The sequence below is a fragment of the Dendrobates tinctorius genome, unplaced genomic scaffold, assembly GCF_039654945.1.
Source record: "Dendrobates tinctorius isolate UK_male_01 unplaced genomic scaffold, ASM3965494v1 ptg000065l, whole genome shotgun sequence".
Taxonomy (NCBI): domain Eukaryota; kingdom Metazoa; phylum Chordata; class Amphibia; order Anura; family Dendrobatidae; genus Dendrobates; species Dendrobates tinctorius.
Genome location: NW_027361733.1, coordinates 4,145,391 through 4,172,833, shown reverse-complemented (window position 1 = coordinate 4,172,833; position 27,443 = coordinate 4,145,391). Strand labels below are relative to the sequence as shown.

The window sequence follows — 27,443 nt, the reverse complement described above, 5'->3', positions numbered from 1 at the left end:
ATCTCCTGCAGTCACATGTAACCCCGTGTATGGTAGAGAAGGATGCAGAGGAGTTATGTGATGAGAGTTGCTGTGGTTAGTGCCAAGTTTCTCAACTCTTTAGGTTTCTAGTGCCGAATTAACTTAAATTCCAGGGACATCATAAATCAGATAGGCGGCAAGAAGTTTCATACTCACAAACTGCTGGAAGATGTTTCCCAGCTCGTGCTGCGGATGAGGCTCCGGCTGGAGACGACTCTCCAGTGCTGCCAGAAACTCACAGTGAACCTGCAGGATGTCCTCCATGTTGGAGAATAAAATCTGAAGAAAGAAAGAAACATGATATGAAGAGAGCAGGAAACACAAAAATTCCACATAAAACATTACATCATATAGGGAACAGTCTGTAAGAGACTATGTAGTTATATAACAGAGGTTGGTCCACAGGGGACAGTGTGTAAGGGGACCATGTCCTTTTCTAGAGGCTGGTCCATAGGAGGCTAAGTAATTATACCACATACAGTACAGTCTATAGGAGGTCATACATTATAGGGGATAAGTAGTAAAAGAAGAATACCATTCAATTTAGTTAAAATTTGAGTTGATTTATTGACTCTCAACAACGTGAATGTAACACGTTTCGGCTCACCCTTAGCCCCGATTCATCAAAGCTTTCATGCAAGAATTCTGGTGTAAAAGCTTTGAAAAGACGCAAAATGTTGGTGCAACTCAAATGTTTGGTGTACTCACGTCAATCTCTTGTACTAGTTCCGATAATATGTGCAGAGCTTGGACGTGACAGGAGTCTGACGACAAATTCATGACAAGAGGCAGCGGTAAGATGGAGGAAGATTTGTGGCCAGGCGCACAAAGAAGTGTACACCACTCCTCCAATGTTTCCGATTTATAAAGAGGCGCACGCCACTTCATGAATCAGGAGCGTCTGACCCCAGCAACCTCCTTCATCAAGACAGCAGCCGTTTTCTGATGTAAAATTATTACACAGGCAACCCACACGGCACATAAAGAGGATGTCACATTAACAAACAAATTCTATATCCAAAAAATAAACCATTAATATCATATATGGTAAAAGATAAACCATATAATATATACACACATATATATATACACCTACAGTTGTTTGAAAAAGTTTTTGCCCCATCCTGATTTACTATTCTTTTGGATGTTTGTCACGCCTAAATGTCTCAGATCACCAAACAAATATAAATATTTGACAAAGATAACACAAGTGAACACAAACTGCATTTTTTAATTAAGGTCTTTATTATTAAGAGAAAAAGAAATCCCAACCTATAGGGCCCTGTGTGAAAAAGTGATTGCCCCCTAAACCTAATAGCTGGTTAGGCCACCCTTAGGCAGCAACAACTGAAATCAAGCGACTGGCAATGAGTCTTTTAGAACGCTCTGGAGGAATTTTGGCACACTTACCTTTGCAGAATTATGGTCATTCAGCCACATTGGAGGGTTTCAAGGTCATGCCACAGCATCTCAATTGGATTAAGGTCAGGACGTTGACTAGGCCACTCCAACGTCTTAATTTTCTTCCTCTTAACCAATTCAGTGGTTAACATGCTGGTGTGTTTCAGATCATTGTCCTGCTGCATAACCCAAGGGCACTTCAGCTTGAAGTCACAAACAGATGGCCAGACATTCTCCATCAGGATTTTTTGGTAGGCAGAAAAATTCATGTTTACATTTACCACAGCAAGTCTTCCAGGTCCTGAAGCAGCAAAACAGCCGCAGACCATCACACAACCACCACCACATTTTACTGTTGGTATGATGTTCCTTTTCTGAAATGCTGTGTTACTTCTAAACCAGATGTAATGGGACCTACACCTTCCAAAAAGTTAAACTTTTGTCTCGTCAGTCCATAGAGTATTCTCCCAAAAGTCTTGGGGATCAAGAAGTTTTCTGGCACAACTGAGATGAGCCTTTATGTTCTTATTGCTCAGCAGTAGTTTTCGTCTTGGAACTCTACCATGCAGGCCATTTTAAAAAAGGGGGAGACAGAAGCGCACAATAGGGTCTTATCCAATGATATAAACGTTTCACAGATATGGATCCACTCACCTGGTTCAGTTGTGTGGTACACAACAACCATAAGCACAAATGGGTAGGATCCGATGAACTGCAGCAATCAGCCGGTCACTAGAATTGCATATATAGGAAGGAGAGAAGTCCGGCTTTCAGGATCGCGCTGTTCCAGTCCAAAGTTCACAAGGAGTTAATCCAAGGACCAAGCAGTGATTATAACTTTCTTTTTAGTCCATAAACTCTACGCGTTTCGTGTACACACTGTACACTTCCTCAGGAGCAAAAGTTACACTGGCATCACATTCCATTCTCCTTATATACTAGCTCCCCCAGGAAGTGAGGTAGATGCTCATTGCACTTAAAAAAATTCACACATAACTATCAACATAATGTAAATTCACAAAAATCACTAAAATTCATCTATAAAACACACTTCTATAAAAACACACATATGTAAAACTTCACACTAGAAAAAATGTAAAACATTATAATAAAATTATGATTATACTCAATAAAAATCTAAATTTCTTGGTACATCATATCAATTAGCAGAACAACATTCACAAATCTCTGCTGTGCAGGATCTAATCCGCATAGGAGTACATACATTAATTAGTATATGATCATCTGCCTGAAATATAAGGAAAGTAAAAGTATAATATGTTGAATGAAGGGTTAATACTGAAAGGAAAATATAAGTGCGGTTATATAAGAGATTTGTGAATGTTGTTCTGCTAATTGATATGATTTACCAAGAAATTTAGATTTTTATTGAGCATAATCATAATTTTATTATAATGTTTTACATTTTTTCTAGTGTGAAGTTTTACATATGTGTGTTTTTATAGAATTGTGTTTTATAGATGAATTTTAGTGATTTTTGTGATTTTACATTATGTTGATAGTTATGTGTGAATTGTTTTAAGTGCAATGAGCATCTACCTCACTTCCTGGGGGAGCTAGTATATAAGGAGAATGGAATGTGATGCCAGTGTAACTTTTGCTCCTGAGGAAGTGTACAGTGTGACTGTACACGAAACGCGTAGAGTTTATGGAATAAAAAGAAAGTTATAATCACTACTTGGTCCTTGGATTAACTCCTTGTGAACTTTGGACTGGAACAGCGCGATCCTGAAAGCCGGACTTCTCTCCTTCCTATATATGCAGGCCATTTTTGCACAGTCTCTTTCTTATAGTGGAGTCATGAAGACTGAATTTAACTGAGGCAAGTGAAGCCTTTCTTCTTTGGATTTTCTTGTGAGGTCTTTTGTGACCTCTTGGATGAGTCGTTGTTGCACTCGAGGTAATTTTGGTTGGCCGACCACTCTTGGAAAGGTTCACCACTGTTCTATGTTGGATAATGACTCTCGGTTTACTGGAGTCTCAAAGCTTTAGAAAAGGATTTATAACCTTTTCCTCGACTGATAGCTCTCAATTACTTTGTTTCTCATTCGTTCCAAAATTTCTTTGGATCGCGGCATGATGTCTAACTTTTGAGGATTTTTTGGTCTATTTCACTTTGTCAGGCATGTCCTATTTAAGCGATTTCTTGATTGAGAACAAGTGTGGCAGTGTCCAGGCATGGGGGTGGCTAAAGAATTTGAACTCAGCTTCTCAAAGATGTGATAAACCACAGTTAATTTAAGTTTTAAGGGGAGGGCAATCATTTTTTCACACAGGGCCCTATAGGTTTGGATTTCTTTTTGCCTTAATAATAACGATCTTCATGTAAAAACTGCATTTTCTGTTTACTTGTGTTATCATTCTCTAATATTTAAATTTGTTTGGTGATCTGAAACACTTAAGTGTGACAAACACGTAAAAGAATAGGAAATCGGGAAGGGGGCAAACCTTTTTCACATAAATGGATATACACACAGAGTCATTATAAAAGATTCATCGGGTTTCAAAAAAGTATATTTCAAAATGTATTACATGCACAATAGTGAATTGCACATAATAAAGACCATAATGTTGCCCGGCGTCCCAGGACCAGGGGCTTCTTGCCTGTCCCTAACGCTAGGGGCGCCCTAGCTCGCCCTGTTCCCTGGATTACTTCTAATGGTGAAGATGCCAGGGCCACATTCCCTGCCTTAGCGCCGGAATCCGCCCTCACTCTGTACCCTTCCCCCACCCAGGGAAGAGGTGAGTAGTAGTTTACCATAATACACCAACCAGACTAACAAGGTAATATGAACAGGGGTAACTAAAAATACCAAACATACAAATATACTCACACATAATAGAGGCATACACCGGGGAGTTGAGGGTGGGGTTAAACCACAGTATGAGAAGAAAAGGAATTATCACACACTCAAAACCTAGCAAAAGTCACAAATAAACCCCATTGGCCAATCCTCAAAAAGCGGGTGTACAAATAAAAACAAAAAAATTGTGATGAACTCCAAGCACAGGTAAGACAAGATTGGCGGCCATCAGTCAGAATTTGGCCCAGAAGCTGAAATCAGCTGCCAGGGCAAAGGGTAGCAGCATGTATGGACTGGGGCTGGAATTCAGCCCTGGCATTTGAAATCACACAAGCCCATGTTGTCCCCGTCCCCATAAACCAGATGGGATATACTACTAATATTACCCTGGATAGAGGAAAGGAAGATTTTCTACATGTCCAATATTTCTAATGATACCCGTGGCCTGCTGAGGTAAGTGACGGAGTCAGCGACTTTGTGCTCTGTCACAACTCTAAACACTATGGGTGTCTTGAGAACACCAATTCTGTTAACAATGTAAGCCAGCCCATGACCAGACAGGCCCTTCTGGCATTTTCCAGAATTGCCAGATGGCCAGTCCTGCCCTGGGTAGAAATCTTGAAAAATAAGGGACAACACTGCAAATATTGAGTGTTTCCATAAACTTTATATATTTGTATAAAAAATGTAAAAACATATAAGATGATGATGATGATTATAATGATGAATGTTTGTTTCATGCCATCAGCTATAGGGAACTCCCACATCATTGGATTTCAAGAGGATTTCTAGGCTGCTGATGTGACAAATGACCCCAAGAGCCTATACTCTAAACATGACAGGAAACCAAACTTTCTGAAGACACTGATGGCCACAGATATCTGCCCCTCTAAGAATTTACACTTCTTCCTGGCATCCAACCAGGGTCACAAGGGGACTAATTAGGATCAGGCTGTATCAGCACATGCTCCAGACTCCTAACCTCAAAGCTGGGACATAGGAAGGGGTTGCTGACAGTGAGGCCTTTGATGCCTCTCATGTGGCTTCTAGTCACATTCCCCATAAAAGCTCCGCCCTGAATGGGGCTTCAGTAAGATGGAGACAGCTGGGAGACTTCTATGAGGACACAATGCTCAGCTGCTGATCATAAAGGCTGCATGGTGGAAGGCTGCGCTTCCCCCATTCACAGCACAGGACACAGGGTCGTCTGTTCTTGCAGAGCAGGTGAAATGTGCTGCAGAGAAGAGCAACCCCCAGAGAAAAAAAAATGAGGTTGGGAAATCAAGAACTTCCTTGGCACTGGCTGCATTACTATTAGTTATATGGTGCAGTCACCTCCATGCCCTGGCCAAAGCAACTTATTCACACTGAGGAAGGATATGGTGGTGGGGGATGTGAGAGTTAGAGAGCGGAGGTGCAAAGGAAGTGATGGCTATGACAGGTGACCATCTCTGGTGGAAGTATTCGGTGCAAGGGATGTTCTGTGCTTGGAAATCGAAGAAGCAGATTACACTTGGAAATGAGAGGAAGAGTCACACATGATTGTATGGACCTGCAGGATAAATTCATGATGAGGAGGATGAACATGAAGGCAGAGGATGAGGAGACTAAATGGAATTTTACATAAGCTGAAAATTGTACTAGCGTTAGTTGTTAATTTTGGAAGCCGATCAAAGCTCGTTTATTTTCAATGCCTCATTGGTAAAGACTATATAAGTTACCACTAAAAGGACCCACATCTCTAGAACCGTAGAGGGGATTAAGGAGTGACCGCTGTGTTACTTTTTATTTCACAAATCAATGAATTTGAGAACGTTTGTGATATACAGTTAGGTTCACATATATTTGGACAGAGACAACATTTTTCTAATTTTGGTTCTAGACATTACCACAATGAATTTTAAACAAAAAAATTCAGATGCAGTTGAAGTTCAGACTTTCAGCTTTCATTTGAGGGTATTCACATTAAAATTGGATGAAGGGTTTAGGAGTTTCAGCTCCTTAACATGTGCCACCCTGTTTTTAAAGGGACCAAAAGTAATTGGACAATTGACTCCAAGGCTATTTCATGGACAGGTGTGGGCAATCCCTTCGTTATGTCATTCTCAATTAAGCAGATAAAAGGCCTGGAGTTGATTTGAGGTGTGGTGCTTGCATCTGGAAGGTTTTGCTGTGAAGGAAACATGCGTTCAAAGGAGCTCTCCATGCAGGTGAAACAAGCCATCCTCAAGCTGCAAAAACAGAAAAAACCCATCCGAGAAATTGCTACAACATTAGGAGTGGCAAAATCTACAGAGAAAGAAAGCAAGCACTGGTGAACTCATCAATGCAAAAAGACCTGGGCACCCACGGAAGACAACAGTGGTGGATGATCGCAGAATAATCTCCATGGTGAAGAGAAACCCCTTCACAACAGCCAACCAAGTGAACAACACTCTCCAGGAGGTAGGCGTATCAATATCCAAATCTACCATAAAGAGAAGATTGCATGAAAGTAAATACAGAGGGTTCACTGCACGGTGCCAGCCACTCATAAGCATCAAGAATGAAAAAAGGCTAGACTGGACTTTGCTAAAATACATCTAAAAAAGGAAGCACAGTTCTGGAAGAACATTCTTTGGACAGATGAAACCAAGATCAACCTCTACCAGAATGATGGAAAGAGAAAAGTATGGCGAAGGCGTGGTACAGCTCATGATCCAAAGCATACCACATCATCTGTAAAACACGGTGGAGGCAGTGTGATGGCTTGGGCATGCATGGCTGCCAGTGGCACTGGGTCACTAGTGTTTATTGATGATGTGACACAGGACAGAAGCAGCTGAATGAATTCTGAGGTATTCAGAGCCATACTGTGTGCTCAGGTCCAGCCAATGCAGCCAAACTGATTGGTCGTCGTTCCATACTACAGATGGACAATGACCCAAAAATAAAGCCAAAGCAACCCAGGAGTTTATTAAAGCAAAGAAGTGGAATATTCTTGAATGGCCAAGTCAGTCACCTGATCTCAACCCAATTGAGCATGCATTTCACTTGTTAAAGACTAAACTTCATACAGAAAGGCCCACAAACAGCAACTGAAAACCACCACAGTGAAGGCCTGGCAGAGAATCAAAAAGGAGGAAACACAGCGTCTGGTGATGTCCATGAGTTCAAGACTTCAGGCAGTCATTGTCAACAAAGGGTTTTCAACCAAGTACTAGAAATGAACATTTTATTTACAATTATTTAATCTGTCCAATTACTTTTGGTCCCTTTAAAAACAGGGTGGCACATGTTAAGGAGCTAAAACTCCTAAACCCTTCATCCAATTTTAATGTGAATACCCTCAAATGAAAGTCTGAACTTCAACTGCATCTGAATTGTTTTGTTTGAAATTCATTGTGGTAATGTCTAGAACCAAAATTAGAAAAATGTTGTCTCTGGTCAAATATATATGGACCTAACTGTATCTTATCAGAAAAATCTGCTTCTTCATCCTCCAGGACTGATTTTTCATTCCCAAATTATTGCTGTAAAAAAGATTCACTAATTACTGAGATAAGAGATGACAGTTGGTGCTTTTAAAATTCTTTTGAGGGAGGAGCTAGAGGCAGAGACAGACACTCTGCTGCAAGTTCTCATGAAACCAGTTACAGTCCTCCATAGACCTTTATGTTCACCAACTGTCATCTCTTGTCTCAGTAGTATCTGTATTCACTGAAGAAAGAAATTACCCGTGATTTGAGAATTTTGGAGAATAAAGAATCAGTCCAGGATGACAAAGAAGTAAATTTCTCTGATAGGATATATCACAAAGAGTCTAATTTTCATGTGTACTATTAAGTTATGAACATACACTAAAATGACTGTTAGTCTTTATAAAAACACAAAACAAAAAACAAAATACTCAGGGGAGCAGCAGAATAAAATAAGAGCCATGTCATATTGATGACAAGGATGTTTATGTGGAGACAGATGGGAAAGCAGATATTGATTATACTGTTTTTTGAAGCAGAGTTGTTAGGCTTCATTTTTGTAGTTCAGGTAATGGCTACTATGGACACAAAGAGATGACCCATATGTAGGAAAGCACAGGAACGCGGGATGCAGTGATGAACAGAAAGAGTTAAAGGGGATTTATTACAGGGGATTGTCCACGCAAGGAGGTTTTTGGTAATGAAGGGGGTGAAGGTAGAACGCATTAAACAGAGGGGGGAACAATAAGGTTAGCTAAGTAACTGGCAAACTTATCAGTCTGAAGTTTTCAGGGCGATGCTGGCTGGTGCTTTCACAGCAGCGCCGAAGGAAACGCGTGAAGTCTCTGGCTTGGTCCTGAAGATAGTTGAGGCACTGTCTCCTGACAAAAGCGCTGTGTCCAGGTTCCCTTGGGTGAGGTCCTGTGGAGATGGAGCAACGTGCAGATAGCGGAGTAGTCTAACTCCATCGGCGTTACGTAGAGTTCTCTTTTGGAGGCGGGATGTGACCCAGTCGTCTCCGACTGACAACGCTGTTCAAGGGTAGGCCGCGCGTCCAAGCTGGTTTGCGGAACGGCACACGCGGTCAATTCTGTCTAAGAGTTAGGTGTAGGCACGCAGTCAATGCCTTCACGGTCAGAGGAGGTGTCCGGCAGGATACGGCAGTGAGGAATGGAATCCAGGAGTCGTCTCATGGAGAGAGAGAGTTAACTGTCTCCTGCTGCATACTCGGTCTTCCCGCCAAGTCTCCCCGGCTCCCGCGCACAGCCCCTTTTATCTCAGTCATGCCCCTTCAGTCCAGTGCAAAGGTTGGTTCAGGTCTGAATGCCTTCCCCCCTGCAACAATGGTGACAGTCCCTTTGGTTCCGGGACGGCACAGACTGGCCCGGTCCATCTTCTTACAGATACGTGAGTGAATATTATACGTGTGCCCTACACAGGAAATGGGGAGAAGTTTTATAGCGCATTTTAGCTCCCCCTTAGATCCCTGGTATTTAGGGTCACCTGACACCACCACTGTTGTGGACATACTCTGATCGCCGGCACTGGCACTGGATTATCACATCTGCCATTATGTGAATACCAGTTTAGGAATAACAATTTAGCATGATGGGGTCATTGTCAATATGGCAACATTGCCGGCTGTCATGTGGATTTGCACCATTTCATGCTTGTCACAAATGGTTATGTTCTGCATAGCGTTATGTATGTCCAATCCTGGAACCATTCTTTTCATCCCGTCCGTAGTGATTGTGGAGTGTGTTGTGGACAGTCACAGGTTACCAGTCTGAAGAGTGGTCCCCTTATCTGCAGCAGCAGAGAATTCCTTCCACTTTTCGTCCTTTCACATCTATGTGGCTGCCGGTATTTTCCTTCCTCAGACATTTCCCGGGAGGTAGGAGGAAGGGTTTTGGCTCCTAGTCTCCTCCGGGATTTCCTGCTTCTGTGCTATGGCTCTGCTCCGTCAGCTCTGCATTCCTGGATGTGGCCCCTAAGATCCCCACTCTTCCCAGGGTGACAAATGTATTCAGCCATGGGTGGTCTCATGTCCCTGAGTTATTTGGCCGATTGGTCCTAGGGTTGCAGGGAGGTTTACACTGACCTTATAAAATGGTTTTGGTCTACATTCACTTCAAGTCGCTTGACAATCTTATACTTATGACGGTGTCTCTTCACTGACCCATGAAGGAATAATGTCTGTCACCACTGATGAATCACATGCTGTTTTTAACCTTAACCATACAGGTAAAATGGCGATACTCTCAATATCTTACCTTAACATTTTCCTCGGAGATGCAGCTTTCAGTTTTCTCGCTGATATTCTGTCGCATGCGCTGCAGAAATGCCTAGAAAGAACAATAAATATTCACTATAATCCATGCCAGAGTCCAACCGTAAGTTGGAGTTGATTGATTTACATACTATAAAGTCAGATCCGGGTGATTTTAGGTTGGCCCCAATACATGGCTGTCTCATTTTAAACAATACTGTCACTCATATACAAGCATTAGATCAGTTACAGGGGGAAATCTCTTTATCCACTAGTGATTTTGTGGACCTGCTGAGGTACAGATGACATGTAGACCCTTCCGACCATAATGGCAAAACTTTGAAATAGCCTGCAGGTCTGCTAAGCCCCAGGATACATTTAGGGGAGACACTGTATTTATTATTATTATGCATTTATATAGCGCCATTTATTCCATGGCTCTTTACATGTGAAAAGGGGAAATATAGACAAGTATAATAAACATGTGTAAGACAAGGGACACACAAGTACATGAGGAGAGGGGACCCTGCCCGCGAGGGCTCACAGTCTACAGGGATGGGTGAGGATACAGTAGGAGAGGGTAGAGCAGGTCTTGCGGTGGTTCAGTAAACCGAGGATCATTGCAGGCTGTAGGCTTGTCGGAACAGGTGTAGATCTATTAAGCTCCCAGACCTCACAGACAGATCCATGATAAAGTCAGTAGATGCGCCTAAACTGAAGGACCAAACATGGCAAAATAATGGAAGAACCTACAGCTCTGCTGAACCACCAGACCACATAAGGTACATCTGTAGGAGTGGTGGAGCTGATGGTCTGCTCTCTGACATCCTAAGGGGTTAAATGTATTTTATAATCACGCATGTTGCCAAGGGTAACAACCACTGGGGGCCAGCAGTCTAGCCTAGGCAAGGTTAACTGCAATCGCCGGCTCAGATTGGTGAGGAGGAACTGAGAGCTAGTGCCATGTTCAGGAAGTGACAGTTCAGCGCAAATCAGTAGAGTGAAGTGTCAGAAGCAGTCTCATGCAATAGGCTGCTAGGGACAATGTGAGCCCAATACTCGGGGCAGTGGATGAAAAATACCCTTTTGTGTGATTCCGTCTACAAGTCTGGGGCAACCTCGAGATGGACGTCAGGGACTTTGGGCTCTCTCAGCCTGTGGAGTTACAGGGAAATATGGACTCAGACTACGAGGTGGGAGGTGTTGCACTCTGGGTCCACTGCAAGTGGTGGAGAAGATTTCCTAGTGCTAGCAAAGATACAGGTGCATCTCACAAAATTAGAGTAACATCAAAAAGTTAATTTATTTCAGTTCTTCAATACAAAAAGTAAAACTCATATATTAGAGTTAAACAGAGTGATCTATTTCAAGTGTTTATTTCTGTTAATGTTGATGATTATGGCTTAAGGGGGTTTTACACCGATTTTGTGACACCGATTTTGTGACGTTATAGCGATATCGCTAGCGATATCGCTATGTGTGATACTTACCTCCGACCGGCTCCCCCGCTGTCCATCGCTGATCGCGCGAGAACGTCCGGCTCCATTTCTCGTCGTCAGCTTCCTGCTGGGCTTCCTGCTGTGACGACGAGCGACGCGTGGAGGCGGGCGGAGGACGTCAGGATCTCTGTGTGTGAAAGGCGAGTATCGTGCGCTGCGTCGCTGCTGCATCGTTGTGAGGTCGGCCTGTGTGACAGCTCACTAGCGATCATTTAGCGATGCACCAGCGATCCTGACCGGGTCGGATCGCTGGTCGAATCGCTGGTGCATCGCTAAATGTAAAGAGGGTTTACAGCCAATGAAAACCCAAAAGTCATTATCTCAGTAAATTAGAAAACTTTATAACACAAGCTTGAAAAAATTATTTTAAAATCCGAAACGCTGGCCTACTGAAATGTATGTTCAGTAAATGCACTCAATACTTGGTCGGAACTCTATTTACATTAATTACTGCATCAATGTGGCGTGGCATGGAGGTGATCAGCCTGTGGCACTGCTGAGGTGTTATGGAAGCCCAGGTTGCTTTGATAGCAGCCTTCAGCTCATCTGCATTGTTGGGTCTGGTGTCTCTTATCTTCCTCTTGACAATACCCCATAAATTCTCTATGGGGTTAAGGTCAGCCGAGTTTGCTGGCCAATCAAACACAGTGATACTGTTGTTTTTAAACCAGGTATTGGTACTTTTGGCCGTGTGGACAGGTGCCAAGTCCTGCTGGAGAATGAAATTTCCATCTCCAAAAAGCTTGTCGGCAGAGGGAAGCATGAAGTGCTCTAAAATTTCCTGGTAGACGGCTGCACTGACTTCGGTCTTGATAGAACACAGTGGACCTACACCAGCAGATGACATGGCTCCCCAAACCATCACCGATTGTGGAAACTTCACATTAGACCTCAAGCAGCTTGGATTGTGGCCTCTCCATTCTTCCTCCACACTCTGGAACCTTGATTTCCAAGGTCTTGTATGAAGTATCCACAATCAATAATGACTTTTGGGTTTTCATTGGCTGTAAGCAATCATAAACAGAAATAAACACTTGAAATAGATCACTCTGTTTGCAATGACTATCTAATATATGAGTTTCACTTTTTGTATTGAAAAACTGAAATAAATTAACTTTTTGATGATGTTCTAATTTTGTGAGATGCACCTGTAGCAAGAGAGACACTCAACATAGACTACTTATACCGAGAACCAGGGCTGAAGTTGTGTCTGGTAGTTGCGGGAAAGAGAACAACCCGTTGGGCCTTATCCTATATGTTTGTTTGTAAAGCGCATGCTCTCAAAGGGAAAAACAAGATAATCTTGTAGTTATGATACCTTTTAAAGGTTAACAAAAATTATTTTTGTTAGCCAAAAGGTATCATAACTACAAAACTATTTTATTTTTCCAACGGAGAGCATTCTTTTCTCAAGTGGCTAACATGGTACCAACCCCTTTTTTTTCTTTTAACTTGTTGTTTGTAAATATTGCCACGTGTACAGTAAAAGTTTGATTGTTTTTTTTTTTTTCTTTTACAAAACTTGTGTCACCTGGACTGATTGCTGCCAAGGTTCCAGAAGAGGAAAACCTGGAGCCAATGGAGGCCTGCAGGTCAGATGCAAGTGTGATGTACCCAACACACAGCAGCACACTGGGATGGGGACACTTGTCTGTAGAGTGCCAGAGCGAGTGGGAGCAGCAACTAGCCCACAACTACCTCGCTTGGGCACTTTACAGATCAACGAGAGAATCTGAAGGTCTGCTGAGCCTCCGGACCACACTGTCTAGACCAACGAGAGAACCTGCAGATCTGTGAAGCTCCTGTACCACATGGCCCAGATACACAAGAGAGCCTACAAATCTCCTGAGCCCTGTACCACACAGAGCACATTAACAAAAACACTATGAACCACACCGGGTAGATATACAAGAGAATCTGCGATCTGCCATGTCCCTGGACGGTATAAAGCAGATCCATGAGAAACCCACCAGATTTCTTTGGTCTCAGGATCATACAGAGAAGAACGAGAGACATTGTTTTCCTCTTTTCAGGATCTGGGCGCCATAGAGGAGAGCTTTAGGCCTGTTTCACACTTCAGTTTTTTGACGTCAGTCAAAATCCGCCAGAGTGTGAAAAAACAGATCCGTTTCCGTTTTGCCACAAACGGATGACACAGGATTCGTTTTTAGATGGATCCGTTTTTAGCTGATTTTTCATGAAATTTAAAGTGACATGACTCTGGAAAAGGAGAGAGAGAGAGATTAATTGGCGGGTTCCGTCAATTAACGGTTGCCAACGGATCCGCCGCCCATAGGCGTCCATTATAACGCATGGCGGACAGCGACGGATCCATTGCTATCCGCTTTTTTGCCACACACAAAAAACGTTTCATTGTCCGTCCACTCAAGACCGCGGAAGCCAAAATTTTGATGAATCCGTCAAAAAACGGATGTAACGGATGACCATCCGTCAAAATCCGCCGCAATGCAAGTCAATGGGAAAAAAACGGATCCGCCAAAAAAAGTCGGATCCGTTTTTTTTTGCAAAATGACGGATTTTGACTGACGTCAAAAAACATCCGTTTTTCTGCTCAGTCGAAATCCGCCAAAATGGCAGAAAACGGATCCGTCCTACAGATTGAAAACGAGTGACACCAAACTGTTGTTTTGACGGATCCGTGCAAGGTAGAATTTTAAAGGAACCGTGAGAGAGAGATTTTTTTCAGCTGCCAGAACCGGGTTTAGGGTTAAATTTCGGTCAAAGGTAATTCTTCCGGGCATGCGCAGTGAAAAATGCGGATCCGGCAAGGCAAAAAAACGTTTCATGGTCCGTCCAGTCATGTTAGCGGACGCCGAAAATTTGGCGGATCCGTAAAAAAAGGATCCAACGGTTGACCATCCGTCAAGATCCGCCGATAATGCAAGTCAATGGGGAAAAAAAAACGGATCCGCCAAGAAAAATGGCGGATCCGTTTTTTTTTGCAAAACGGCGGATTTTGACTGATGGAGACAAACGGATGTGTGAAAGAGGACTAAGATGTTCAAGGTACGAGAACCTATGACGCATCCCACCTTTTCCTATTAACTTGTATGGTGCAAATTTTATTGGGACTAGTGTATGGGTGTAAGCCTTGGCTGAGACTTTGGGTATAAGTAGCAGATCAGACGAGTCATTGCTCTATTAAAATTGTTATGATCCTGAGCTGGAACTGGATTCTGATGTTTCCTGTCTCCTACACACGACGTGCAGTGTCGTTTATAACGAGGACACTGGTGGTGGATAAATAAATGATCTCTTCTCTGATTGGCAGGAAGTCTCTACTCTGCATTACATTAGACACAGAAACGGCCAATGATCCGAGAACAATGACCTGGGAAAGTGCATGGTGTATGGCAATTACAGGATGCAGCAGAAAAGCCAATAGCTATAATAACCTGTAAGCACATTTCATAAAATGTCCTGCACGGAGAAGCCCAGCACGTCATCAGCCAGTCATATAGATATGACGCATGTCGAACAATTACATCTCCCACCTATTCCTACAATCCCACACACATCTCGCCCACTGCAGTTAATCACCTCACAGTACAAGACAGCCGCACTGGGTTATCACATACAGAAGTGGCTGTAAAGTGGACCTGTCTTCGACGCACAACACGAGGCACCTGTAAATGTGAGGACCAGCGGACAAACACGAGGCATGCACCTGGATTGAGGACAACAGCAGTGGCACGAGTCCGACCGCTTTGGACTCATTAAATTGATGCTAATTAAAATTGACATTAATTTTAATAAACTTAAATAATGAAAATAAAATCAGCAATTTATCCCAAATGTGTTTTCAGCCAGTAAAACATTGAGGAACACTGAATGAAGACTATCACTGTGCTGTGTTCATTTGGTATAGTATAATCCTCAGGTTCTCCTACCGTTTAGAAAGGAGACATCATAAAGACAAACTTTGGGTCATATACCATCAGAAAATAAAGGTAGTGTGGGTAAAGGGGGTCTCCTTGAAGGCAGGACCACTAATCATAGAGCAACATCCAAAACGGCACAAGCTGCTGCTGTGTATGAGCGTGGGGGGTTGCAACAGATGTGGGAAGATTTATCTGTGGGGAACAGCTGGCTAGCCTCTGATAATGGCTGCATTAAGGACAGGAGAAGAGAAAGAAAAGGGCCAAGGAATGAAGGACACTTGTCTGCAACTATTGACACCAACCCCCTCCTCCCCACAGATTCTGTAAGGACAGTTGGTAACCCCATTGAAAGAGAGACCATTCCTGTTCGCAAACAAACCAATGCCCCACACTCGGAGTGATCGTTCCTGATCGTTGCAACATGTTCCAAAGGTTTTATGTCACACGGTGAGATGACATCTACACAATCAAATATAAAATGGGGGTTCTAACAATGGTTCTTCGACATGCAAAAAATGACTCAATAATTAAGCCTTAATCAGCAGTGATCCAGTTTTAAACAAAATAATCAGTTACAAGACGGAAACGAGACCTGGAATTTTGGGACAGGAAATGTTCTACAGAAATTATAATTCAAAGAGTAAAAAGATCTGCTTCACCTGCGCATAGCACTGTACTGCCATACACAGTAGATCCGCACTGCAGAGGAAACCGCGCCACCGCACGACAAGGAAATTATATTGTCCTGCGGTCTTTTCATTGGTCTGCCATTGGTGGTCTCCTCTGTGACATAAGAGACAATGACAGAGACCACTGTGTGAGAATTAAAGAACTTAGAACTCAGACTCAGACTGAAGAAGAAAGGAGGGGAGACCAAGAAATAACATTACAGAAATGACAAAGGCATGAACCTAAAGGCCCTTTTACATTTAGCGATGCACCAGCGATCCAACCAGCGATCCGACCCGGTCAGGATCGCTGGTGCATCGCTAAGTGATCGCTAGTGAGCTTTCATACAGAAAGATCTCACAGCGATGCAGCAGCGATGCAGCAGCGACGCAGCGGACGATACTTACCATTCACACACAGCGATCCTGCGTCCTCCCGCCCGCGTCCACGCGTCGCTCGTCGTCACAGCAGGAAGCGCCCGACGAGAAATGGAGCCGGACATTCTCGCGCGATCAGCGATGGACAGCGGGGGAGCCGGTCGCTGGTAAGTATCACACATAGCGATATCGCTAGCAATATCGCTATAACGTCACAAAACCAGTGACGTTTTAGCGATATTGCTAGCGATATTGCTTAGTGTAAAACCCCCTTAAGAGAGGAAAGTCATTTCCCCTAAATCCTTTAATGTCAACACATGGTTTGTTCCTTATTCTTTAGAAGTTTGGTGCCATTTTTAAACATTTGTGTTTTTGGGGTATTTTTCCCCAGCTGACACCTTTGTCTATGCACAAGTTTTAGACAAACTTTTACCAAATTTCATATATTTTTTTGGGGGAAAGGGTGAAGGGAAACTCACTCCAGAGTCCTTTCCTAGAGTAAAGTTTCTGTCTGAGTTTTCAATGTGGTGTATTTTATGGCAAACATGAGACTATTTAAAGAATTTGCAACTTTTTGCACTCAAAAGTTGCAAAAATGATTAGAGACAAAAATAAGCTTTTTTTATATTTTATGCCAAATTCATGAACTGCATGCACTATTTTGAAGAATTCTGACACAAAAAAACATCAGTGAATACCACAAGACAAAAAAGTGACCTCAATAAATCACAAGTGAGAAACTGAGGTCATGGTTCATAGTAAAGCAGACACTATACACATAACTGTATATAGATGGTTGCCGAATGCAGGTCTACGTGGCGATACATCGGCACGGAGGCCAGACAGACGATTGTCTAAAAGTTACGAATACAAGATGGCATGACCAGGATCTATAGAATTCACAGAAGACAGCCTGATGAGAGTTTATTCAAATACACTGCACCTGAGGGAAGACCATATAAATGTACAGTATATAGAAGATGACCTGTTCTGGATCTATACAGTATATAGAGGACCAGGGTCTATAAAGTATAGGGCTGCTGAGAAGATGCAGGTTACAACAGTTGCAGCTTGGTAAAAGCGTGGTGGTGATTGTTAGGCTGCAAAACTCCTAAAAGCACCATACTGTCCAGTATAATGCAGGACTAAATTTTCTCTTGTGGAAGAGTAGTGGGGTACACCTAAGATACATGGAGTTATTTTCCCAATGCAGTTGATATCAAACATTAGGACCAGTTCAGGAGGCGTTTCCAGCAACAAAAATGTTCCCATTCACAGACAGTAAGCTGTTGTTAATTCTCTCTCTGGCTTCCCCTGGTGATTACTGAAGGTAGTGAAGCTGGTCAGATTGACAGAGGGGTTGCGAGTTCTCTTTCTGGACTCCCTCTATTGGTTACTGGAGGTAGTGGAGCTGATCTGATTGACAGAGGCTTGCCACCTGATAATGAGGAAGACGATTGGAGATCTGGGGTTTCTGATTGGGATTTAAGACAGCTGACTCCCTCTATCCCTGCTGGTGATTTCCTTCCTGTTCCTTCTGAGATCTGATGTCTCCTGCTTTTTCCCTGCATGTTCAGATAAGTGGTTCATTTGTTATTCTGTTTGCATTAGATCTGGTTTTGTTTATCTCTGCTTTGTGCGGGTCAGCCAGCTCTGGCTGGGGCTGTGCTGAATCACCATCCATATGTTACTGCATGTGCCAGTTTGTTTTGTCCCCTGTTATTGGTCTCTTTTTGCTTTGCTTTCAGAATATACCAGAGTGCTGATATAGTGGGCGAAGTCGTGCGACTTCATTGTTTTTGTGCATCAGACGTGTTGGACTTTTTGCAGGTTTTTTTGCGTGATTGCAGACAGTGTCTTTCCTTTCCTGTCTAGTCAGTGTGGGCCCCATCGTTTGCTCAGTCTATGTTTCTTTCTGCGTTTGTGTTTTCATCTTGTCTCACCGACAATATATGTTTGGGGGCTGCTCCGTGACAGTTTAGATTTCCCCTTTCTTGCTTTAGGCTTAGTTAGCTCTCCGGCTGTGCCGAGGCGTGTAGAATCATCGTAGGCACGCTCCACGGCTACTGCTAGTTGTGTGGACAGGATCAGGGGTCTGCATCCGCCTAGTTACCAACCTCTCTGGTTTTCTGTGGCTTAGCTTGGGCCTGCTATCCTCATCGGTGCCCATTCATAACAGTAAGCAATGTCATGAAAAATTATGAAGGTTGCAAAACTTCTCATTCTACGATGATAGAGTTTTAGTTACGTAACACTATCCATTTAACAGACGCAGAGTGCAGCACATTTTTAGACCCTGCAGATACTCTGTGCATTGACAGCTTATTATAATCAGTCGCCCCTTTGCGTTAATTATCCCAGGTTTTCCCTGACACTGCAGGAGCAGAAACTTTTATCTACAGAGATAAAAGTAAAAGCAGTGACACAGATCCAGACAGCGGTTCTGGACGTGGCGTCCAGAGCAGACTCCCTGCAGGATCTCACTCAGTAACCCAAGCTGCGTGTCTATTTTTACCATGACATCATATGAGCTGTAGCCTGGATGTCAATTATCACACTTTACCCCAGAGAGTAGAACCAAGAATCTACGGGCAAGTTGACGACGGTGATCAATGGCTGTAAAACAGACCCATGCACCACATTCGCCTCATTAATCAACACTTTCTGATATATTTAGACAAGACTCTCCTGTACAGCTAGATGACGCAATCATGATATATAAGATCACACATCTTCCAGATTCATCATCATAAACCCCATAGACTGCGCTGCATCATACCACAACTCTTGGAAAAATGAGTGGTTACTAGCCCTTGAGGTGCTGTATTGACCAAACACATTAGTCCAAAGGAGAAAAACGGATGATTTTTGGCCCCAATTCAATAAGTCATTTTTTGTCTTCTTTATCATTGGTGGACTTTGTGTCAAATTCAGCAATATGATGAAGAATTTGGTGCAAATTCAGAATATACTGCCTAAAGTTCACACAGGGACGTTACTCCTCACAGTCACCACTTGCCTCCACAATAAACATATGTGAACGGCGTTTCTGTGCAATTTGTTGCCCCTACCGGTACGGTAACGCTAAAACCAAATTAGGTTTGGGATCTGATAATTAGTAGTTCATTTACAACACGAGGTGTGTGAAATTCCTGGAGATGACTGTGATAACACCTGACTGACAGACACCGAGGTGCGACCTAACTACAATTAACAGCTACAGAGACAGAGTCATGGTTATAGAAGCAAAGAATGAGCACATGCACAAGGAGGCAGACACCGAGATACGAGACCACCCGCCTGGTCAGCCATTGGCCACCAGCATAATTGGTGACTGACCACCTGAATGAAGGAATGATTTTGCCCCAATCGCTGTTATGTCATGAGGCTAAAAAGGAAAAGCCATGGATCTTCTACATCACAGAGTGGCCATTCCTGACACACATAATCTGTACTTTATAAGATACACAGACCAGTAGGATGAGTGCGACCAGTCACAATATGGCTGACAATGGTTTAAGGATCATCAAGGCAAAAATATCAAAATCATCAAGAGTTGCCTAATCTCTTTCCATTCTGATACATCATTTTTTTCTACTCAAGTCACAATTCAAATATATCACATTTTACGCTCTTCTGATTTCTGGGTATTTTATTGCATAAAACTAGTCGTAAATTATGCAAGTGCCCTTGATCTGCATGGCTGGGCAATTCAAGCCACTCACAAATGGAGGAGCATGAAGTACTGCACCCGGGGATTGATGCCTTGTCCGGAGAATAATGTGACTACAGTAAAGCAGAGTCTTCCCGAAGAACTTTGTCATCTCATTCTCTTTTCTTAGAATTGGAGACATGGAACCACACGACCGGGAGAAAATTCCAGTTGAGGGATTTCCCACTGAAACAAACAATCTCTTCTCGCAGAGCGGATTCTATTGTCTGTGGTTCAGCAAAGACAAGAAAACTTCTCTCATTAATCTAGAGGACTCAGCTACTCCTTATGTGACAGGGTCCAGCTGAGAGAGACAAAGCTTCCAGCTCAATGACTGGCAATAGATGACTGGGATGTTAGCCATGGCTCATAGTCCTCCCATCTCAGCAGATCATTTTGAGAGACATGTCCATCCTCTGCTTTCATATATCAGATACCCATGCACTGCACCTCCTACATACAGTGACACTGAGGGGTGCAGGCATGATATTTGATCATGATAATTTTGTAATGTACCCCTGACACAATGGTAGGTGCAATGTGATGAGCACAGACTTCAAGCCAAACAAAACTAGGGCTGTGGAGTCAGAGTTGATGAAACGTGACTTGAAAACTAAAAAAAAAAAAAAAAAAAAAAAAAAAGTGCACGTCAATTCTAATGACTTTTTAGAATAAGTGGTCATGTGTATACAAGAGAAACAGCACTATTTCTGACTATTATGTAATATTTTTCACCAGTATTTTCCCTGCATACACTCCAATTTTTCAGTTGTCTCTCAGCTAGTGGTTGGAAACAGGCTGCTTTGAGGTCTTCCATACACAGTACACACAGACATGAGAGATTCCTGCTCTCCTGTCTTACCAGCAGGTTTAGAAACAGCAGCAGGAGGGAGGACACTACAGAGCCGTACTGAGCTGTGTGACTGTGAATCCAGCATTGGGGCGAGATTAAAAAAGAAAAAAAAAAAACAACTCACAAGAAGGCTGTTGCACTATTTCTGTGTCTCACTGCCTCTCTCTTACTCCACTCAGACTTCAATATAATTAAGTGGATCCCACAGTGAGCTGGCATCACATCTTGTCTTGTGCATGACAGATTTTAGCAGGTTAAGTGAAGCAGGTTAAAGTGAAGCAGGAGAGAGGAGATGAAATGGCTCAGTAGTGCAAAAAGCATATGCCCCTGATGCCATATCTAAAAAAAAAAAAAATGTTTATTTATTGGTATTATTGATTTAAATAAATTCTGTTGAAACGACAGTGACCATTTAAAAATCACTTATACATGGTGTTGATGAAAAGCCTGATGTAACTATTTCATTACAATAAATTTGAGCCATTAAGAAGTTGTAGCTGGAGTCTTGCTTACTGACTCCTTAGCAGCCTTCCAAGATGAGAATTACTTCTGACGCAACAAAGGATAAAACGACCAAGATGCGTGAAGATGTCAAATTCTCAATGTTCTTCTCGTTTCGGGGTTCGCCAGATCTGGGCACTCCTGAGGTTGATTCTTTGGGCGTGCCAGGCCAAGGAATGTTGTCTAGCCTTGGAGGTGAGAATTTTTGTGACATGTACTGACAGGTTCCAGTGCCACTCACGTAACAAAGAACCAGCACCAGCTTCACAGGAACCAACCGTGCCTCTTTCACGTATCCTGCACCCCATGAATGGCATTTCAACTATTGCAGGAAACCACTTTTTGATAATGTAAAATGATATGGGTGCCAGAGTAAGGGGCTTTGATCCTCATAGAATGTTCGAGTTGGAAGGGACCCTTAAGGGTCATCGTGTCCAACCCCCTGCTCAAACACATATCTGTCCAGCCTCTGAAGACTTCCTTTGAAGAGAACTCATGACCTCTTTGGCAGCCTGTTCCACTCATTGATCACCCTCACTCTCAAAAAGTTTGTTTCTAATATCTAATCTGTATCTTCTCCCTTTCAGTTTCATTCCATTACTTCTCTTGTTTCCATGTGCAAATGAGAATGAAAATTATCCCTCTACACTGTGACAGCCCTTCAGAAATTTGTAGACAGCTTACATATAGTAGATTATCATTTGGGCCAATGGTCAATAATTTACAACATAATGTGGCCCTTTGCATTTTGGCATCTTACTAACTGTAGAGGAAGGAGACAGTGTCAGACTGGGTGGGCAAAGGCCCACCAGTAACATCCAAAACACTCATTCATAAGGTGAAATGACCTTTTCGATTTCACTAAAGATTCATGGCAGCACATTCTCCTGTGTAAACAGGACTTGTGCTGTCGAGAACAATGGCAATCTCTGCACACTAAGGAATCTACAACAAATCGGTCAGTGACCTTGTTCATCGTCAAAAGGAACCTGTCACCATGAACACGCAATCAGAGCAAGGGGAGAGGAGTACATGGATATATAGTTTTGTGAGGATAAGATTCAATATAACCTGAGCTTCAATTATTTAATCCTTTGCTCTTTTAGAGATTTTTGGTCAAGTGGGAGGTCTTCTCGGTGATTGCCAGCTATCTCTGAAAGCTCACTTATAGAAAAAAAAACTGAAAGGTATTGATAGGACTGCCTACTGGACTGAAATCCCAGAAAGAGCAGAGGAGGACCACCCACTGGACTGAAAATCCCAGAAAGAGTAGAGGATTAAATGATGAAAACACAGGTTATACTGAAACTTTTCTCACAACTATATATCAATCTACTCAGCCCCACCTGCTTTATAACATGGGGCCTGCAGATTGGTTCACATTTTTATGATGACAGGCTCCATTTAAGTGTGGCCTTTTTGTGTAAACAGGTCTGATGAACGCCGATTAGCAAACATTTACCAATCGGTGTCAATTTAATACCGATGTAAACCTACCTTGGCCATGGTCGGTTCAGAAACAGAGGTTAGGAATCAGACCACTACTGAACTGATCATGATAACCTATGCTAAGCACAGGCCATATATAATGAAATACCGAAAATCCTTTTCAAAAGGACCTATCACTCGACACATCTAGCTCAGTTAGTGCTAGGAGTCCTGATACCCACTCTTCAATTCCGGAACATATTTTCTTAAAATTGTGTTTTGTGTTGTTCCTCTGTTATTCTTTCTAAAATTTTATGAGCAACTGACAAGTGGGTGTTCGCATTTGGGGGTGTGCAGTTGCAAAATCTCAGTTTCCAATCAGTGATTACGTTATTGGACTGCGTACTGCTCAGTCATCACTACTTTCATTGATTTCTACGAGGAGTAAAAAAGCAACAGCACAATCTAGGGTTGAAAGGAAAAAAAAAAAACACTCCAGAAAAACTATTTAACAGGAAATGAAAGACTTTACTAATACAGACAGGAGAGAACCTTTTAAGGCTGTGTGCACACGCTGCGGATTTTGCTGCGGATCCGCAGCAGATTTGGACCTGCGGATCCAGTACCAGTACAGTACCGTACCATTATAATCAATGGAAATAGAAATCCGCAGTGCATACTGTGCGAAATTTTCAGTGCGGATTTGCTGCGGTTTCAAAACCGCAGCATATCAATACTTTGTGCGGATTCCACTGCGGTTTGGCACCGGCTTCATGGCAGGTGTCAAACCGCAGGGGAAACCTGCAGGCTAAACTGCAGAAAAACTGCAGATAAACCGCAGGCCTTTTGACCTGCGGATTTACCTGCGGTTTTTGACAAATCTGTGCGGAAAAATCCGCAGGACAATCCGCAGCGTGTGCACACAGCCTTAAGGTTCCCTCAACAAATCCTAGACTACTCTCTTAAAAGGGATTTTCTGTTTCAGAAAACCAGTGTTGGACCCGGGCACAGTGACTAAAGCGCAGTTTGTTTTTTTTAGAAAAGTAAACTGCAGCTGGGTGACAGCTGTTTTGCTTTAAGGCTTCCGTAGAGACAGCATTTGCCTTAGATTATTTAATTCTTTTAAATTGATTTTTATCACACTGTTTCTGATGACTTTCCTGCTTTTCAGCCAAAGCTTTCTGAGAGAGGCCAATAACTGCTCATCCTGATCTGTCTAATTCATGAACCTCAAAAATATCTATAGGGAGAGGGATGTAACTGTATATAACCATACAAATTAGTGATGGCACCGCCAGTTGGCTCTGATTTATGGTTCTGGTATCTTGTGATCTCACACAGACAAAATCTACAGGGACCCAGACTGAAGTTCCTATGGATGACAAACATTAACTGTTCACCGGCCAGACACATGGAGGAGTACAGTAAGTATGTCCAGTCCCTGACACCCTAGAAATGCTATAGAGCCCTTGTTTCTCTTCCCATCTCTACCGCGTTCTCTGTCAGGTTTCCCAGACGACTCTAGATGCTCATAAAGCGTCCAATGTTCACAGCACAAAACAGGCAGCGGTTCCCAGGGAAGACGAGACGTTTTCTGATTGCAGTCCAAAGACCCATTGTGCACAGCTCTGACCTACTTGAGATAAGAAATGAAAGAACTTTCTGGAAGGCTTGAGTTTACTGCTCTTATATAAGATCCTGTGCGCCCAGCGTAACGTCAGCCCAGGCGGCAGGTGCTCGGAGTCAAAAGGAAACCGTACCAAATATGACTGATGTTGGAAGCAGCCAGGTGGATAACAGGAAATCTCTGGGGTAACAGGGTGAACACGTCAGAGGCAGCGCTGTGCACATTACAAGAAATACTTTACAGCTCTACAGTAGAAGGCTTACAGAAGAAAAGATCTCCCAAGACTCCAGGAAGAGTTGACCATTCTCAGCACACACCAAGGCCTCAGAGAAAACAGCGCTTCCAAAATCCTTCTTATGAGAAACCCCTGGAACACTCCATCATGAGAGCCCAAACACACATTCATGGAGCGGGAATCAAGTAGTAGAGAGTGACCTGAAAAAGAGTGCATGGCTATTGGTAAGTTTTCCATAGGTGCATGAAGGCCTCACTACTTTACAGCGCCTCTCTGGACAAGAACACTAAAAAGATTGCAAGGATGTCGCGATGTATGGGAACAAAAATAGAAGACATTGAGGCACCTGAATGGAGGAGCGAGTACATCACCGAAGTAGATTCCCATAAATGAATAGTCCTAGAAAATATGAAACGTTTGATTCACTTGTTTTTCACTTGTTTTCCTAGTTCTATCTGTTTCTGGAAATCCAGCCAATATCACCATCACGTATAGATACTGAAAACTAGGTGATAGGAGCAGAAGATCAGGATATGGAGAGCATCAACTCCACAATTCAAGCGGATCATCTTCTGGTGAGGGAGTCACTTGGAGGACAGGACTAGAAAATCTCAGACCCAGAATTAAAGATTCCTGTTCCTCCATAAATCGGAACTGGATAATCCAGGGATTAGAGGAGTTGAAGACAGACATCAGGGAGATGAACAACCACATGTGGCAACTCCAAAGGCCAATCACAAAGTTAATGGAGGGGGAAAAATATACATGAACAAAATAAAACAAAAAAAAGCCGACAAAGGGTTCACAGGGTTTCAAACTTTGCTAACTTGGAAAATGTTGAGGAGAACATGACTAGTGCTACTTTTTGTTCAGCCAATATGTCAGGGATAGAAGTGGAGTGGCCCTCTGTGACAGCCAGAATCCACAGGATCTCCTTTACATAAGCTGTGGCCTCGTTATATAAGAAGAATGTGTGAAATTCAGGAAAAACAAACATAAAAAAGATGAAAAGAGCAAAAGCGGCTGCAATGTTTGGGAGAGGCATCACATGAAATTATCCAAAAAGACACTGCAGGCTCGTGTGTCTGTGGAAGGGACAGGACCGCCTAGAGATGACCCCAGCCTCTTATACTCTCACCATAAATGACTACGCCCACTGTCATCAATCCTCTAAAAGGGAAGAGAAGCAGATGAAACATCTGGGGTGACAAGGCCTGTAAAAACTTTCCTCATGAGATGATTCAAAGATCAGAATTTCCTCATACATTATACCCTGCATATTACATCGGGATATCGGGATTGGGCAGCCCTATGCAAGAAACAAAACAGCTCTCACTAATTGCATTTGTGCTTCAATTTCTCAAGCTCTGTGCTTGCTGTCAGTGAATAGGAACATTCCTGTTTATATTAGGGAACTAACAACGAGCCCTGCTCTAGTTTGAGCGGTACTATGGCAAGATTTCTGCCCTATACAAAGCATATTCCAAAGATTTAACCCTCCATACTACACAGACCCTACTTACCAAAACACAGCTGAGCAGACACCAACAGTGTGAGGGTATATATATTTATTCATCATACAATATACAATGCTCAAAAAAATAAATGGTACACTTAAACAACAGAATATAACTCCAAGTAAATCAAACTTCTGTGAAATCAAACTGTCCACTTAGGAATGGGGGTTGCTGGGTTGTTGCCCTACTACAGCCCCCTCCACGTCTCCTGGTGTACTGGCCTGTCTCCTGGTAGCCCCTCCAGCCTCTGGACACTACGTTGACAGTCACAGCAAACCTTCTTCTTGCCACAGCTCGCATTGATGTGCCATCCTGGATGAGCTGCACTACCTGAGCCATTTGTGTGGGTTGTAGAGACCGTCTCATGCTACCACGAGTGTGAAAGCACAACCAACATTCAAAAGTGACCAAAACATCAGCCAGAAAACATTAGTACTTAGATGTGGTCAGTGGTCCCCACCTGCAGAACCACTCCTTTATTGAGGGTGTCTTGATTATAGCCAATAATTTCCATCTGTTGTCTATTCCATTTGCACAACAGCATGTGAAATTGATTGTCAATCAGTGTTGCTTCCTAAGTGGACCGTTTGATTTCACAGAAGTTTGATTTACTTGGAGTTATATTCTGTTCTTTAAGTGTTCCCTTTATTTTTTTGAGCAGTGTATATTATACCCATACCGCAGTCACCAGTGATGTGGGGGGTAAGTCTCTATATATACACACATACATACAACAGAGGAAGCGCTGGCTGGTAAATAGGAAATAAGCAGGTGACAGTAGACGAGAGCTGCTTGGCCCAACCCAATTTGTGGTTTTCCTGACTAAGCAAATGTCTTCTAGTATATTTATTTGATATTAGAGGCAAAAAAAATTTGAGCAGCGGGGGGATGATGAATAAGTAAAGGTCTATACACATTGGTTAATCGGCGGCACTAAATGTCCACTGATCAGCTACTTGTTTCCTGACAGGCAGTCATTTAATAGCACGGACAGACCTTACTTCAAATGCATGATTAATCATTAATTATAATTATTATAATATACTGTAGGTCATGTTGTGCGCATAGGCTGCCATTATACTCAGCCGCACAGCAGCTGTTTACAGAGGACAATGTGCTGCCGAGAACTGCAATTCACCTAATGAACGA

General features: G+C 42.8%; 1 protein-coding gene across 1 annotated transcript in view; it reads right to left on the bottom strand.

Moving 5' to 3' along the window:
• Nucleotides 1-27,443, bottom strand: part of PREX1 (phosphatidylinositol-3,4,5-trisphosphate dependent Rac exchange factor 1) — a 180,816-nt gene that overhangs the window by 100,216 nt on the left and 53,157 nt on the right. Inside the window, exons 2-3 of the mRNA XM_073580534.1 lie at nucleotides 9,979-10,050; nucleotides 178-300 (exon numbers count right to left, since the gene is read on the bottom strand). Of these exons, the coding sequence (XP_073436635.1) occupies nucleotides 178-300; nucleotides 9,979-10,050 (195 nt within the window). The remainder of the gene's footprint in view (nucleotides 1-177; nucleotides 301-9,978; nucleotides 10,051-27,443) is intronic.